This window comes from Myotis myotis, unplaced genomic scaffold (assembly GCF_014108235.1).
Source record: "Myotis myotis isolate mMyoMyo1 unplaced genomic scaffold, mMyoMyo1.p scaffold_m19_p_2, whole genome shotgun sequence".
In the NCBI taxonomy this organism is placed as follows: Eukaryota; Metazoa; Chordata; class Mammalia; order Chiroptera; family Vespertilionidae; genus Myotis; species Myotis myotis.
This window is the reverse complement of record NW_023416324.1, coordinates 9,146,874-9,164,196: the sequence shown is the minus strand read 5'-3', so window position 1 is coordinate 9,164,196 and position 17,323 is coordinate 9,146,874. Positions and strand designations below refer to the sequence as shown.

The window sequence follows — 17,323 nt, the reverse complement described above, 5'->3', positions numbered from 1 at the left end:
CCAGGAGCTCGGGCCTCTGCCAACAACGCCAACCTCATTCCCAGTTTCTCGTGAACACGATGCTCAGGTGGGGCTTGGCATGAATAGATGTTGAGTGCATACTTTTTCCCTCCTTTCTCCCCCACACCCGCCCCAGCACCAATCAAGGGCAGCTCCCTCCCCCGCCAAGGGGAGCTCAGAAGGAAGACAAAGCCCTTTGGTGTTCCCATCACCTTCTACTGTTGGCTCACCCCCAGATGCCAGCTGTGATGCCGGCGTGAGTGGTGGTGGGCAGAGTGGACAATGAACACCTTCTCACACTGGGAAGATTTCCAGTGGTAACTGAGCAGGGCCAAGCTCAGGGAGACCTCATTCATTCATTCATTCATTCATTCATTCATTCATTCAATAAACACATCTTGGAGATGTGCTCAGAACCAGAACCCATGCCCGGGATCTGACCCTCAAGAGCTCTCTGCTCAATAGGGAGACCAACCCACAACCACCTCCAGCCCAGAGGAGGTGGTTTTAGCAGAGTGTTGCCCAAGGTGGCGCTGCCAGCACACTTAGGGGACACCAGAGTCACCGGGGCCCAGGGAGCAGTGGAGGGTGGGAAGTGGGCGAGCAGAGGCTTGGAGAGAGGTTTGCTGGGGGTCAGGGGCTGTGCTGGCTGAGGGCAGACGTCTGCTCTCTGTGCCAATAAAGAGCAGAGTGGGGAGGAGGGGAGGAGGGGAGGAGAAGGCCAGGAACCTCCCAGGCAGATGCAGTCTGTGGGCTGGAGAGACGTGGGCTCTGGTCTCCATGCTGTGTGACCAGGGACATCAGTGTCCACGCCTTGGATCGGGGATGTAAACACCCATTCGGACGGCAGTGGAGGAGGGAGGAGGTCACATCAGCACAGTGACGACCACAGCACCCAGCTCACAGCGCATGCTTTTTGGTTGATATTTCTGGGCTGTGAGCTCATGGGGAGCTGGCCGGCCTCATTCCAGACCCCTGTGGACCAAATGAGGCAGTGCAATGAGTGGGGGAGGGAAGGAAAGCTGGGCTCGCAGCCACCAAACCCGGGTCCAGTCCAGCCCCTTCCTGCTACCATCTCTCATCTCCCTAAACCTCAGTTTCCCTGGGTGTTCAATAGGCTCAAGAATAGCGGCCTTCACATCTGATATGAGGACGACGTGGACTGATGGGTCTGCCAGCAGGTCATCAGCTCTCGATTGCTATCAGTGGGCAGAGAGTTGGGGTGTCCCTAGTCAGCGTCTCCACTACTTTGATTATTTGAGCATCTCCAAGAAAGATAGAAGCAGAACTTGGCTGACAGGAAGTTCACCTGTGAGACCAGTCTCAACTCCACATGCCATCGGTAAGCCCATTCACACACTTTTCTGTAGAAAGCCATGGACCCAGCCCTCATCTAAATGAAGGCACATGTGTCTAAAGGCCAAAGGCGGCTTATGCATCCAAACAACTTCCATTGTGCACCCACCATGTGTTTCATGGAGAAGATTCGATGGCAGGCCCGCACAGCGTCCCTGTCTTCAGGGAGCTTCTATTCCACGAAGGTGGGATGTGGGCGGTCCACAGGGAGACTGGCTCCATCCCCGAATTCCACTGGGAAAATGTTCATTGGCTCTTGAGCCGCACTGGGGGCAGGGGGAGCGTGCGGGACAGCAATGCCTCAGGCCTCCAGGGAAAGGCAGGGAGCAGACGATGGAGTCGGTCACCCCAGCCAGGGGGTCATGAACCTTCCTCCAGGGGTTACCCGGAGGGGCTAATCAGCGACTCTGAGGCTCATCCTGCCTTAGGGAGGCTGTCAAGTGGGGTCTTTGTTGCAAGGAGCAGAAATCGCTCCAGACAACTCAAGCCAAAGGAAGGGAACTAACGGAGCAGAACAAGCGGAAGTGCTGGGCCTGGGGAGGACTCTGGCCACACGAGCTGGACGGCTCTGGCATAACCGTCCGTGGTTAATGCCGGTCCCCTCATCAGAGCCGAGAGCTCCGCATGCAATGACTCGTTCCCTCCTGTCAGCTCCCTGCCAGGTAGGTCCCATCATTATTTCTTGGGAAACCAGCAAAGTACAGTTTATCGGGGGCCTCCACTGGCCAGGGGGACATGCCAGTGATTCTCAGTCTTCCTGACACTATGCTTAATATTCAGGTTCCAGGGCGAGTGCGTCTGATGGGCTCGGCTTGGGGGTGCGTTACCCGATTGTGCCATCTATGAAAGTGGTGTGCAGTTGGGGGTGGCGCTTGCCTAATTTTCCCAGAGCAAACCTGGCATGTTGCCAGGAGATGCAGGAATGGCCTAGGGCCAAGTCCAAGACCAGATTCCTTTCCTGGGTGCCCCAAAGTCCGTTTCCACCCCTGTGGGCAGCTACTCTGTACACCTCCAGCTCCGTGCACAAGGTATCTATTTGCCCCATGCATGGGACTGTGGACAGTAGATCTTGGTGATCATGGGCCCCTTCAGCTACTGGGCCCCCTGACTGTGTAAAGATGGGTTCCAGGAGCTCATCTCTCTGGTTCGTTCCCAAGAACCTCATCCCGAAGACGGACACCTCTTAGGAAGCGACGTCATGTGTTTTAACACCACCAACATCTATCACTCAAAACGGAAGGCTTTGCATCCCCTCACAAATGGTGGAGGCTGCTGCATCTTCCCTTGCAAATGATGAAAAATAACTAGTTTCTCCTCTCCAGCACCAGCTGTGTCGGATTGCCTTAGACCTGGGTCTGAAACTCCCAGATCTTCCACTTAATAAAGATCCCAAGCCTCATGCATTATTTAAGAAAGAAAAGAAAGAAGAAAGGAAGAGAGAGAAGGGGGAAAAGATCCTGGGTCTCTTGTTCTCATCTGCAAAACATGGCTAATAATCCTGCCTCGTGGACTGTTGGGGGCATTTAATGCCTAAAGAGCACCTCACAGGTGCATAATACACAGTAGATGTCAGGACCCTCACTCTTCTTTGTCCCAGTCCTCACTGAGACTCTAGGTCCCTAGAGTCTAGGGCAGGGGTGGGCAAACTTTTTGACTCGAGGGCCACAATGGGTTCTTAAACTGGACCGGAGGGCCGGAACAAAAGCATGGATGGAGTGTTTGTGTGAACTAATATAAATTCAAAGTAAACATCATTACATAAAAGGGTACGGTCTTTTTTATTCATTTTAAACGGTTTTAAATGGGCCGGATCTGGCCCGCGGGCCGTTGTTTGCCCACGGCTGGGCTAGGGAGACAGCCTTGAGTCGAGCTGGTCCACCGCGCATGGTCCTGCCTCTGGCTCTCTGCTCATACAGGCTTCTCTTTCTGGCACATTCCCCACCCCCACCCCTCACCCCCCACAGCCCTGGGCTTATGAACATCCTCCCTTTACTTCAAGGTCTAAATGTCTCCCTTCCCTCTGAGGCATCCCCCTCACACCCCGATTAATCACTCTCCCCCCAAGAACCTGCTGGAGGGGACATCAATTCACTTGGCATCTAAGCAGGTATCAATGCATTACCACCTGGACTGCCATGCATCTTCCCAGGAATATGCCCACCCTCTCACCCCACTGGGGTGAGGACCCCGGGTCTCAGGTCTCCCTCTTTCCCAAAGCGCCCTGCCCACAACAGATGCCCATTCATTCTCATGATGACGAGGGCTTTCAGGGACACCCGCTCTCCCATCTGTGCAGGCGAGCACACTGGTAATTCTATCTCAATGGGGATTTAGGCAGGAGAAAAACACCCAGAGAGGGAATTGGAGCCATTGCAACTGTCCATGTGGCTGGAGCCGGGCAGGGGACTGCAGGCCATTCTCACTAGGAGATAGCAGAGCACAGAGGGAAAGAATCCCATGTTGAAATCTCTGCTTGCCATGTACCGACTGGATGGCCTTGGAGAAGTCACTTAACCTCCCTGAGCCCCCATTTACTCATCTGCAAAATAAGGCTAATTTCACCTCTCAGGGTGGTGGTAAGCATGAAAGGGGACAAGAACGGCAACGCACATGGCACCGTCCCTGACATACAGTGAGAGCTCAGTTAGGGTCCAAGATCTAGCCCCTCGCTCCCTCTATGTGAAGAATCAATTTTCTGCTAAGCTGTTAGCAGAAAATCCCCCTACCGTGTTCAGGACTGTGTTTCCAATGCTTAGCACAGTGCCTCGCACACAATCAGTCTATACTAAACATGTGCGGGTGCATGAATCACTGAATTTCAAGGGGCCTGAGGATGTAGCAGAGGTGGGCAGGGTGATAAGCCAGGTCAGACACCTACATGAATGCCAGGAAAGCCAGTGAACAGAACTAACCAGCCTCCCCTTTGTTCAGCTCTTTGTTTGGCCTCTGCTTTTGAAGTCGCAGATTGCTTACCCAGAAACCGGGGCAAGCTGCTCAAACTCCTCCACCTCCATCCCCCACCACCCCGCCCCTGAACGGTAGCAGCAGTTAAGTGTGTAAGAGACAGCGGCTCTGAAAAGTCAGGTAGCCAGGCCAACCTAAGGCATCACTGCTCTCACAGGACTCCCTGCAGCCCGAGAGAGGGGTCATTGGAAGGGAAGAGCGAGCCTGGGGCTGGACCAGCTGGGAGCTGGAAGGAGCCAGTGCGCCTGCCATGAACATATCTTCAAACTCTGAGCCTCACTTTCCTGATCTGTGAAAAGAGAAGCTTAAACCCATCGCACAGCATGCATGAGGGCTGTGAAGCGGCCAGCACGTGCTGGACACGTGGCAGCTGATCCACATAATCGTGGCTATTGAAAACACAAAACCCCAGCTACGACGTAAGACGGGAGCGATCTGAGCTTGTTAGAGACTTGCTGTGGAAGGGCTGTGAGATGCTGGGTCTCGGCACCGCACGGACCAGGGCAGCTCTCCTTTCGAGCCCATCGTCTCGCCTAAGGCATTAGGGTTGGGTAGGGGATGATCAGTTCCTACTTTAACAAGGTTCTCCTGCTTAAAACATAATAGAACCTTCAGAACCACTGAAGTGATCTTGGAGGTTGCTTCCAGCTCTAACGTTTTCTGCACATAAAAAAGAAAACCTAGCTCAACATCTCAGGCAAAACTCCAGGTTGCATCGGGGCTGGCAAGGGAGCGGAGGTGCTGCCTGGGGGTCCCGGCATTCTGGGGGAGCAGGAGAGAAGCAGCCTGCACGGGGCAGGCCCTTTAACACGGCTGCCCAGGGCTCAGAAGGAGCCCTGTGGTGCGGAGCCCCAGCAGGTCAGGGCGTGGGGTGGGGGTGGAGAGGGAGGATAAATATGTAAAATCCTCACACCAGCTCCAGCAGCACAGCCCTGCAGTCTCAGTGTTGCGGTTGCCTCAGCCCAGCCAAGCTGGCTACCCCCCTCCAACCCACCTGCTGATGCTTGATTGTGAAGAGACAACTGTTAGGGCCTGTGGCTCCACCTAACTGGGCCTGACCACCCCTACTCTTCCTGGAGAATGTCCCAGAGCCCCACGTGGCAGGTCCAAGAACCATTCTCCAGCCCCCACTCCCAATCCCTGGTGCCCCCACCCCACCCCCACCCCCACGGGGCCACTGCAGAGGCCCAAGAGCAGAGCTTCCTTCCCAGAAGTGCCCAGTTGAAAACGCCATTTCGGCGCCCGGGGTGAGGGGGAGACCTGAGAAATGTGGGTTTCTCCTCGAGAGTCAGATTCTGGGCAATGGGGAGCCAGCGGCAGGCATTTCCCGCCACCCAGCCAGCCAGCCTGGGCAGCGGACACCTTTCTCCTTTCTAACCCACCTCTCCGAAGTGGAACCCCTTTGCTTTGCAACCCAAACGGGCAGAACAGGCCAGGGCTCATGGGCCGCGCCCCTCTTTAGTATGACAGCCCCGTCCCCCACGGAACAAGCATGTTTATGATACTTGCTCCAGATTCTACGCTCCTTGCCCTCGAGGCAGCCCCTGGCAGGTGGGCCGGCAGAGCCCAGTGCCAGGTGCTTGGTTCTTGGTCCGGGAAGGGCGCCCTCCTCCGGCAAGCCGGCCTCTTGCATCTCTTGCGGACCCTGCTGTATCCCCGCCCCCTCGTGGGCACTTGCTTGGAAGCGGGAAGGAGAGACCCCACCCACGCGCAGTCTTTCCTCCTCTGCGGAGAACAGACTGCTCCCCTGCAGATCGGGACCCGGTCCGCGCCCCAGGCTCGGAAAGTTTCCGGTGCGCCATGGGGTCTGCATCTTTCCTTCACCCTGAGCAGCGGAGCTCAAAGGCCAAGCCGGCTCCCCAAGCCCAGAGGCGCTCACCCCGGCTCCTGGGCCCCGCCTCCCGCAGCCTGCGGAGGAGGTGGGCAGGGGGGCTTCAGGACGCCCGCAGCTCTGGAGCCGGGAAACGCTGCTGGGGTTCCGGGGAGAGCTCGCAGGGTGGGGTCCTGATGGAGAGGGTTTCCCACCAAAGCCTTTCCCACCACTCGCCGCCATCCCCCTTTCCTGCCGGGTCTCTGGGTTCCAAGCATTGGGAGGCGGGGGACGGGGGGTGCTCCCGTCCTGCCTCCAACCCCTGCTCCCTGCAATGGCCAGGTGAGGGCTCCAGTGCCTCTCAGCAAAGCAGGGCGCCCTCTGCGTGGCGGTGGCGGAAGCGCTCAGGAACCCGGTCAACCCCTACCCCCACCCCTCCTCTCCATCTAACCCTCCCTCTAGGCTGGGGGCATCCGAGGGAGGGAGCCCTCGCCCCAGAGTTGGGGGTAGATTTTGATCCACTTTGAAAAGTCCATTGCTCCACAGATGGGGCACAAAGTACTGCATTCCTCTGGCTCACGCCTGCCTCTCCCCGCTTCTGCCAGCAGGACCACCACCGGGCTCCGTCTGCAGGGGCTCCCGTCTGCAGACCAGCGCTCTCCAAGGACCGCGGAGGAGAAGAGGGGGTGGGGGTTTCGGGGCGCCCCTTCCTGGCAGGCACTCTGGGAGCCTGTTAGACGCCACCCCTTAGGGCAAGGCACACACAGAGGGCAGCTGACTCCCCCACCTCCATCACCCCACTGAGCCAGGGGCTGAGCCCTACCGGTCATGGTCACAATGGCTACTTTTTGGCCACCCACGTCGCTTTCCCCCTCCATGGCGGAACCAGGCTGTTTCCAGAGGCGCTGGTTTGGGGCACCCAGGTCTGACAGAGGCTCAGGGAGGATCCAGGACCAGGACGCGGACCCTCGCCGGCTCCTCCCTGGTCCCACTTCCCTCCAGCTGGGCGGGCAGCCAGTGCCTGGGCCCCTGACGGAAGGTGCCTGAGTCGCAGGTTCCACTCCCGCAGCTTTTCAGACCCACCAGCCAGGGGCGCCGGGCGGGAGGCAGCGAGAACCCCGGGGCTGTGGAGCCTCTTATCTCCGATCGCTAGCGCTGCGGAGCCCATTCGGCTTCTTCCTCCTTCCAGCTGGGACCCAGTCCACACGGGACACACACATACCACAGCTCACACCTCCTCACCCCCACGCGCCCACACCTGCCCCCAACCACACGCTCGGTCCACCACACGCACGCACACTCGTGTCCATGAAGCAACACGACGACACCCCCGCCCCCCGCGCCCCGCAGGAGCACCTCCACGCCCTGCCAAGTGTCACATTCTCACCTGCGGTGCACGCACGCCCCCGCCCAGAAACACAGTCATCTGTTGTCACACGCCCCTCCGGGGACCCGCACACTTGGGGCACGCGTGAAACGCCACGCCTCGCACCTTCACTCTCCCTCCGCCACGCTCACACACAGCCCACTTCACACCCTCGCGGAGGAGCTGCCACCCACTCAGCCCCGAACACTCTCGCTCCCGCTCTCACACACACACCTTCCCCGCGTAACTGACACAGACACTCAACACCCTCCAGACACTCGCGCACTCACGCACCATCACGCACATTCGCATCCCTAAATGCGCTCCCGCGCCCTCTTCACACGCAGCTCCTTCCCGGGCACCGCACACACAGGCGCAACAAAGGCACGAGCGCACGCACACACACACACACACACACACACACACACACACGCACACACGGGCACAGACCCAGAGCCCAGAGCGCTCTCTCCACAGGAGACATCCCCCCCGGCCCCTCGCCAAGCCGACCAGCTCCACAGACCCCCACGCCAAGACCTTGCTCGGACCCGAGCCCCTCCGGAGCAACCCCGCCTGCGCCCCTCCCCGGCGGCCGGCCCCGCACACGCCCGCGGCCAGGGCTCCCGCCGGCGGCCGCGCACTCACCGCGCGCCAGGTCCAGCATCGCGGCGAGCAGCAGGCAGACGCAGCTGCGGAGGCTCCGGGCGGCCCGCATGTTGCCCGGGAGCGGGAGGCGCTGGCGGGGCGGCGGCGGCGGCGGCGGAGGCAGGTCCCCTCGCCATGGGCTCAGGCGCGCTCCTGCCTCGGGCCGCCGGCCGAGACAGCGGGGGACAGCGCGGGGCGCCGCGGGGGCGCCCCCATGCCGCCGCGGCCCGGCTGCCCAGGCGCCCGGCTGGACTGGGCTCGGGCTCCGCGGGGCGCCGCGACCCTCGGGCTCCGGGCGTCCTCCGGGCGCAGCTGCTGGCTCCCGGCTCCGCGGCTGCGAGCGGCACCCACCGCCACCGGGATTCGGATCCGCGGCGGCGCTGGAGTTTGGAGCCAAATTGCGCTCTCGCTGCCTCGCGCTCGCCTCTCTCGGCTGCGCGAGCGCCCCCCTCCCAGCGCCCTCCCTCCGTCCCTCCCCTCTCTCCCCGCCCCCCACCCTCCCCGCCCTCCCCTCGCCGCGCTCTCCGCTGTATTATACAGACTTTTCTTTAATCCTTTCTGGGCTGTTCGGTTCTCTCCGCTAAGCCGATTTATTGCAGGGAGAAGGAGAGCTCCCCCTCCCCCGTCCCCTCCCTCCCTGTCTCCTCCCCCCATCTCTATCCCGGGGGACCCCCCCTCACTCACACCTGGCTTGAAACCCTTATCTTCACAAACATCTCCCAGGTGACCTAGGTCTCCTGCCCTCCATGAGCCAAGCTCCAGCTGATCCCCCTCCACCTAATTCCATCCCTGGGATTCACCTCCCCCCCTACACACACACACACACACACACACACACACACACACACCGGTGGGGGAGGCAGCCTCATAGCCCCCTGAGAGGGATGCCTCCACAGCGCAGAGCCGGCAGGGTGTGGCCCCGTACTGGCCTTGCCACTTACTGGTAGTAATGCCCTTAGTGGGAAGGATTAGGGGCATAAGTGTCCTGAAACTTCCCAAATTAGGGGTGCCCACCCCCCAGGAACCCAGGGAAGTGGGGTGTTTGGTCCTTTCTTCCTAGAATAGCCACACTCGGATCCAGCCGGGAATGAGTAAGGAACTGGTTGTTTCCTCTTCGCAGAGGCTACGTTTTCACTTTTTTGGCAGATCTGACGTCTCTTTTACCCCAGGCCTGAGGAGTGGGGTTTGGGGTTTGTATCTTAGCATCTTCCTCCCACCAACACACACACACACACACACACTATGGAGCCTGTGGGCCTTGGGGTCTCCTAGGAGGGGAGAGGTACTCTGGCCCTCGGGGTGAGCTGGGGGCGAGGTTGGATTGGGCAACTCAGCGCACGTCATCCCTGAAGATGGCCAGCTGAGGCACTGCAAGGCCAGCACAGCCAGGGCTCAGAATGCAGTTCTCTGGTTCCGGACCCAGTGTTCTCTCTACAGCATTCCATGGAGAATCCCCAGCCCCCCAGCTCTGTCCCCTTGCTGCATAGACTTTTACACTACTTACCTAGCCAATGGGTACATAGCCAGCTCCATCCCAGCAGCCCTTTGAGGGAGGAGTGCAGTGGGCAGTGGGTGGCTGCTAAGCCATCTGTTGGGGAGCCCTGTGCAGAGATGCCCCGTGGCAGGGACCCGCCTCCAACATCTGCCCTCTCCCAGCCTCACCACCGGCTCCCCAAAGCAGCCCTGCTGCAGCTCCGCCCCGCCCCCCGCCCCCCCCCCCTCCCCCAGCCTGGGCCCCAGCCCCAGAGAAGGAGCGATTTGCATATATGAAGACCTGAAAGCAAAGGTTCACCTGACAGGCTTTAGAATGATCCTCTCAGTAAAATAATAATAATGATCATAATAAACCCTTATAAATAGGTGTTTGATTACAGTTTGTCCCTACTAGGGTTTATTTTTATTTATTTAATTTTTTTGAATCAGACTAATTGGCTGCCAGGCTGATTGGGCTGGTGATGGCTTGAATATCGGAGTCTTGGGTCCTTTCTTTTCACTTTGGCTGGCTCTTCTTCCCTCCCTCTCACCCCCTCCCGGTCTCTCCTTTTCCAAGTTGCTGAGGGCCAGCTTCAGTCACCTCTCCACCCCCACCCCCACCCTTTTGGGCTGATCCAAGTATGCCAAGTCTCTGATTGCCTCCTCCCCGCCCTGCCAAGGAAAAAGCCAACAGAACCCAACTCCATCCTGGTGCCAAGCTCTCTGCAGAAGCCTTTCCTGACTGGGAGCAGTGTCAGGACCCTCATGGTGGCAGGTTGGTCTAACTTCCAAGGTCAAAGCCAGGCATCACGGCGGAGACATTCCTGTGCTGTGGGCCTTGCTGCAGATCAGGCAGGTGGACCGGCAGTAAGGAGGTCATCAGGTGGACCCTGAACAGGTGGGTCTCCTGTCTGTACTCACTGCAGCCCAGCCATTAGAGAGGAGAGCCAGGGGTCAGGGGGGATTCCAGCTCCCCTCTCACCCTGGGTCCATGCAGCTGGGGGAACATCCCCAGGGAGCAGCAGGAAGGGGCTAGAGCAGCCGTGGGCCGGCCATTTGAAATGAATAAAACTATTGAAAAAAAAAGACCGTACCCTTTTATGTAATGATGTTTACTTTGAATTTATATTAGTTCACACAAACACTCCATCCATGCTTTTGTTCCGGCCCTCCGGTCCAGTTTAAGAACCCATTGTGGCCCTCGAGTCAAAAAGTTTGCCCACCCCTGGCTAGAGAGACCTCCATTGTGGCAGCTGTGAGCGACATCCAGCAAGAGGCTAACATGAAGGGAAGGAAACCTGACAGCCAAGCCAGGGCGGGGGGGGGGGGGGGGGGGGGGGCGGGGTGTGTGCTCTTAGGGCCAAGGGTTGCAACAGGAGGGGAGTGGTGGGCCCTCCAGCCCCAGGACTTCCGAATCATTCCCACTCTCTTGTAATCTCATCCTGCATGGTAATTATTGCTCCTCCTAGCCAGTTCCTGGCACACAGTAGGCCATTAATAAATATTTGTTGGATGGGTGGATGGATGAAGGCAGGGCACTGCATTCCTCAGCTCTTAGTGCAAGGCTGCCACTTGGCAGGGGTTGGCGGGCATCCTGTGGCAGGAACCTTCTTGGAGAACTGACTCCCTCCCCCTGGATTGCATGTTCAGGGAGAGGATGTCCTGCCCAGGTGCAGAGTTGGTCCCCCCCCGCCAAAAAAAAAGCTCAGCTGTGATGTGCGTGTTTATAGCACATGGTAATTGTTCATAGTAATACTGCCACCTTCGTACATCCTCTCTTGGGGGACCCCGTTCATCCAGCTCCTGTTTTTGAAACACAGCTTTCGAATCTTTTCTTCTGCCCCAGAGACAGGCATATTTGAAGCACTGAGAGGCACAGTTAGCAGAGGGCGCGGGGTGACTCAACCAAAAGAAAAGTCACCCAGGGCAGCCACAGGCTTTTAATTTGCTTAACGTCCCTTGGCTCCTGCCTCCTAATGGACGGGCTGCCAGCAGCATGGTCTCCACTTCGCAGTCCTGGCACTCAGATCCGTGAGTCAGGGTGGGGTATGCCTCCTCCTTATGCAATGGCTGAGCAGGTAGGTGCCCTGGGCCTCCCAGGGGCCAAAGTGGAGCTGTCTGTCCCCAGCCTCCCTCTGTCCATGGTGCTGAGCCAGGCTCTCCCAACAGAGGGCGCTACAGCACAAAACAAATTTTGTTCCTCCTGACCCTAGGAAACACCCCCAGGGGTCACAGGGGTCCCCTGTGACCTCTAGTTTGTTTGTTTCCAGGAGAGGGGAGGGATATGTTATGTTATTATCGCTCACAGTCTGGTTTCCAAAGGGATGGGCTCCCTTGGTTGGGGGAGAGACCCCCTGTGAAGTTTGATAATGGCGCTAAGAGTAGCAAGCATTTATGAAAGTGCTTCTCCTTCGCTGGGCACTCACTGAATCTTCACAGTAACGTATGAGGCTGGGGTTACCATTATTCTTATTTCACAGATGAGAAAACTGAAGCACAGAGAGGCTAAGCCACGTGCCCAGTACAACACAGCAACAGAGCCAGATTTGTAGCCAGGAGGAGTCCAGAGCCAGAGCTCTTGAGTGTTCATCCTGGCCAAGGTACACACACTCACACATGACATGTGTGCGTGCACACACGTGCACAGGCTCGTGGAGCCAATCTTTCTATGAGAAATAGGATTTTCAAAACTTTCATAAGCTCAGTGTGATCCCCCTCTCTCATCTCATTTCATCCTCACCAGAGCCCTCTGTGGCAGCTTTATTTGTGCCGAATTTACAGATAAGTAAACTGAGTCTCAGAGAAATGAAAAGAATTGTGCCAAGTGGCTAAGGTAGAGGAATGCTGGATTCTGGGCCTGCCTCAGAGATCCACACATGAGAATATGCTCATTCTCTTTCCACCATCACCACCCCCTGCCTCCTCCCACCACCCGCCCCGCCTCTCCCATGTACACACACTCACTCATGCAGTCCTCTGGCTCCTTGCTACCTTGCCCTCTGCCTCTCCGTGCTGGGAATTAAACATCCACCAGATCACATACCAGACGGGATGGAGTCTTTTACTATTTGTTTAAATTAAACACAAGTGAAAGTGATGCCTTAACACCAGTGACCCAAATCGATACAGACTCGCTCACTTGGAATTAAGTCCAAACGTGTCCTTAATGGACCTCAGTCCCATCTGGACTCTCAAACTCCAGCCCCGGTTCATCTTTCCGCAGAAGCACCCCGGCGGGTTTTCCAGGGGGAATCTGAGGCGGTGAGTGGCTGAATGGGCCTCAGCATCAAAGACACAGAGAAAGGAGCTGGACCATAGGAAGGAGTCGGGGTCAGGGAGCCAAGCCCTGGGGACCAGCTTAGCAGAGAAGAAGGCTGACACTGGAGAACAACAGTTCACAAACTGGGTTCCACCAACCATTTGCTTTGCAAGTTTTTAATAAACATTCCTTGAAAGAGGGTCCCCTGGTTAAATCCATTTGAGAAATGCTAGGCCATCTCACACTTCCTGGAGATTTATGATTTGCGTAAGCATATTAAAGGCTAGGAGAAATTCTACAGGTTTTCAGTTTTGTTTACTTGAAACCCAAACTGATTTGGCTTCAGACCCTCTTTGCATAGATACCTATTAACATCGCATGAGCAAGAGTTCTGTAGACCACAAGATGGGTGGGAGATGCTGCTCTTGCCTTGGACAAGTCTGATCGCTTCCTGGATGTCCATAGTAACAGTAGTAATAATAACAATAACAACCACTGCCAATTGCTGGTGTTTATTGAGCATTTACTATGGACCCGGCTCTGTTCTAAGTGCTTTGCTTTTATTAATTCCTTAAATTCCATTTATAACTCTATGAGGCAGGTTCTGTTTTTAACTTCCCCAAATAGACAAAGAAACAGAGGCACAGAGAGGCAAAGCCCCTTGCTTAGGGTCACTTCGCTTTTATGTATTTCTGAGTCTGAGCAATATGAGAATAAAGACCACAGCTGACTCATCTCTGCATTACTTGTGCCTGGAAGGTGGTAGGTGCTCAAGAAAGTGGATGGGTAGGTGGATGGATGGATGGATGGATGGATGGATGGATGGATGGATGGATGGAAGATGGGTGGAGGGAAAGATAAATGAGTGAAAGAATAACTAGATGGATGGATGAATGGATAGGTGGATGTGAGAGTTATTGGGTGAATACATAGATGAATGGATGGGTGGATGGTGAGGGGGTGGAAGGACAGCTGGAAAGAAGGGTGGTGGATGGATGAGTGGGTGATGCTGGCTGGGTGTCTAGACAGATGGATCAGAGAAAAGTTTGATGGTGGATAAGCACAGGGATGGAGGAGTGAATGGGTGAATGAAGATTAGAAAACAACAGCAAGCTTTGTGCTTTTTTCTGTATCATTGAATTTAGTAAGTATAAGAGACCTGAACTAACAGGTATTAGCCATGGTTAGAAAGTGCCAACAGAGGAAGTCGAGCGCAGTGTCTGAAAGCATGGGCGCTAACGTCGGCTGCCTAGACCAGAATCTCAGCTTCGACACTCCAGAAAAGGACTGTTGGATGGAAGGAAGGAAGAAAGGGAGGGGTGGAGGGAAGAAGGACTTGCTGTAAGAAGCTGAAACAATTACTTCATCTCCCTGCATTTGATTGCCTCACCTATGAAATGGGGATGGAGGGGAAAGTACCATCCTCATCTAATAGCTGCACTGATTAAGTAAGGCAATGCTTTCAACGATGTAAGCACTCAGTGAGCATTAGGTATAACAAACATCACCCACTGAGGCAGCCAGACAATGATATAGCTACCCCATGGGGTGGGCCCATCTCTTCACCCTCACCTTCTGCACTCTGCAGTGGAGAGGGGTGGGTGAACTCCGGGGTCAGGATCTCAAGGGACTCCACAGACGGTGGCCATGAACCAACGTAAAAGGTCAATGCAAATGGGATCAGAAACTCACTTACCTCTGTGGCACTTTACGGCATTAGTCAGTCTACTTCTGGCTTGGACTCTTGTCCCCACCATTGTCAAGTCAGACCCGGGATCTTCCCAGGCCAGCCTCGAGTCTCCCCTTTCCTCCCTTCCTTGCCAACCTGCAGTACCACCCGTAGACAACAGGTGGCGCCATCTAATGTGTGATTTGTTCCATTTTTACAACCTTCCCAGTTTGAGGGCCTGTATTCTGCAAAATGAATCTGTTTCCTGTTAAGCTTTCTTATATTCACAACGAGGCATGCTGTCACAGAACGTACGTACTAAAGCTCCCGAGTGAGCCGCGATTGTGTGATGGGTCCATGATACTATAGATGAGGGAAGTGAGGCCCAAAGCCAGACAGTCCGCTCCCTGGGTTCTCACTGTTTGAGGTGCACATTGTCCGCACTACACAGAGAAGGCGTATTCCCTTCAGCCGATTCGCCTTTGTGTCTGGTCTTCCCAGGTCGTAATGTGAGCTCTGGGAGGTCTAGGCCTATTTCAATTTGCCCCTCGGCACCTCCATTGCCACCCTGCTCAGGCCTGGGTCCCGTGGCTCAGAGAGGCCAGGAAGCAGAGAAGGAAGGTCCGGCTAGCCGGACTAGCTGTCCAGTTGGAAGTGTAAAGAGATTTGTAACTGAAGGGCTCTGGTTAATTGCAAACACCATCCGATGAAAGCTGGTAATCTCCTCTCTCCATCCGTGTGCTTTCTGTCTTGAGTTTCTAGGTCCTGAAACATTGGAGAAAATCCCAGTTTGATTTGTAGTACAGGGAGCCAATTCGTTTTTCTGGCCTTCAGAGTTTCCATGTGTAAGAGGCAAAAGGCTGGGCTCAATCCCCCAGGCCCCTGACGGATGAAGTCACCTGGGCGTGAATCCACCCCCACTTTCGCCTCCTTATCTCTCCCTTCTCGTGCCACTGAGCAAGCAGAAACCCTGCACCTGGTGCTAAGCGAGGACTTGGGGGACTGGCTTTCTGGAGAAAGCAAGACCTAGCACTTTGATGGATGCCTAAGGGTTAGAGAAGAACTTTTGGAGGTCAGCGTGTATGTGCAACGCCACCCAGGGAGCAGCAGGGGCCGGGAAGGCTGAGGCCAGGCGGTGTGCAGGGAGATGCAGCTGTGAGTTGAGGCAGGGTCTGTGGACCAAGGGAGGCCACAGATGCCGAGGATGGCAAAACAGCAAGAAAAACTGCTCTTAAAACCTGCGGTGAACAAAATGACCTGGCCACGTATGTCCATCCTGAGATTCTGTGACTCTTGACATTAGATCTCTCTGAACTGATGGGTCCCTTCCCAGCCCCAGAGGGAACTTGATCATCATTGGAGCCTGTATGTGTCTGTAGAGGTGCGATTTCTCTTCCACATCCTTCTTTCCCCAACCACTGATCACTGGAAACAACCCTGCTGACCCGCTCCCCTGCAGCTCCCTCTCCCCTCCCTGCCTCCCTGCCTCCCCTCTCTCCTGCCCAGCCCAGCCCCCCGTCTTTCTTTCCATTTACCCTGTGAAGAGGGTGACCCTGCAAAGAGGCGGCTGGTGAATCAGGGGGCTATTTCCCTGGAATTGAAGGACATTCGAGGCACAAAGGGACAGCCCCTCCACCCTCTAAGTTATCCATTCCTTAAAGGAGACTCAGTGGACCATGGGAAATACACAAGAGTCGTTAAAGCTTTGTATGATTCCAGGGAAGGCACCCAGCCATGGGGGGCATGACAGCTTACGGTAGCATAGGTGCCAGGGCTCCAAACCCTAACGGCCCCTAAATAAATGGTCCTAATGGGCGTTAGGGCTACACAGGTACATTGGTCTTCTCCTCTGCACAAGTCCTTGACCCTCACCTGTGAATAAAGCACAACCACGCCAATCCTCACCCCAGCTCACTAAGTCCTCTTGACTCTAGGCCTTTTTTAAAAAATATATATATATATATTTCTTTATTGATTTCAGAGAGGAAGGGAGAAGGAGTGAGAGATGGAAACATCAATGATGAGAGAGAATCATTGATCGGCTGCCTCCTGCATGCTCCCCACCGGGGATCAAGCCCGCAACCCAGGCATGTGCCCTTGGCCAGAATCGAACCCAGGACCCCTCAGTCCGCAGGCTGACACTCTATCCACTGAGCCAAGTCGGCTAGGGCAAGTGTTACCTTTTTTTAATTGACTCTAGGTCTTTATACATGCTGTTCCCTCTGCCCGAAACACCCTTCCCCTCTGACCTCCCCATCCTCCTCACTCCCACCTCCTTTACCCTGCCCCGTGCACACCCCTTAAGCTGGTTAGCCTCTACTTATGCCCTAGGGCTCATCTTTAGCTGTCACTAGGTCAGGAAGTCTCTGTTAGATGGCTTTTCTGTGCTTGCCCAAGGAATGGAGTGTATGGTGGTAAGATGGGTGAAGCACAGTGAGAACGAGTAAGGGAAGAAGGGAGGGAGGGCAGGAGAGAGGGAGAGAAAAAGGGAGGGGTCGATCCAGAAGTCTGAATCTAGAGTTGGCTCAGAACCAGCCATTAGAACAGAGTCCAGGTACCATCGCAAGGTTTGAATGGCCAGAAAAGACACTCAACTTCTCCAAAACAATATCTTTCCTAACCAGGGCTGCCTTAAATGGGCCCCAGCAACGATGCTCATCCTAGTCCTTGCTCCAAGACATGTTCAATCACTACGACCTCCTGACTCCTTCCTTCAACAGTGAGCTCATGGTCCTTTACAGGAGGGAGTGGCACCTGGTGAGACATTGGGTTTAGGAGAGC

At 55.8% G+C, this 17,323-nt stretch overlaps 1 protein-coding gene across 1 annotated transcript in view; it reads right to left on the bottom strand.

Annotated features, from left to right (window-relative positions):
• The window catches only part of IGSF21 (immunoglobin superfamily member 21), a 207,823-nt gene extending 199,238 nt beyond the window's left edge, over positions 1–8,585 (bottom strand). The window contains exon 1 of the mRNA XM_036350791.1: positions 8,142–8,585. Within this exon, the coding sequence (XP_036206684.1) occupies positions 8,142–8,211 (70 nt within the window). The 5' untranslated portion in view covers positions 8,212–8,585. The remainder of the gene's footprint in view (positions 1–8,141) is intronic.
• Between the last annotated feature and the right edge of the window lie 8,738 nt (positions 8,586–17,323).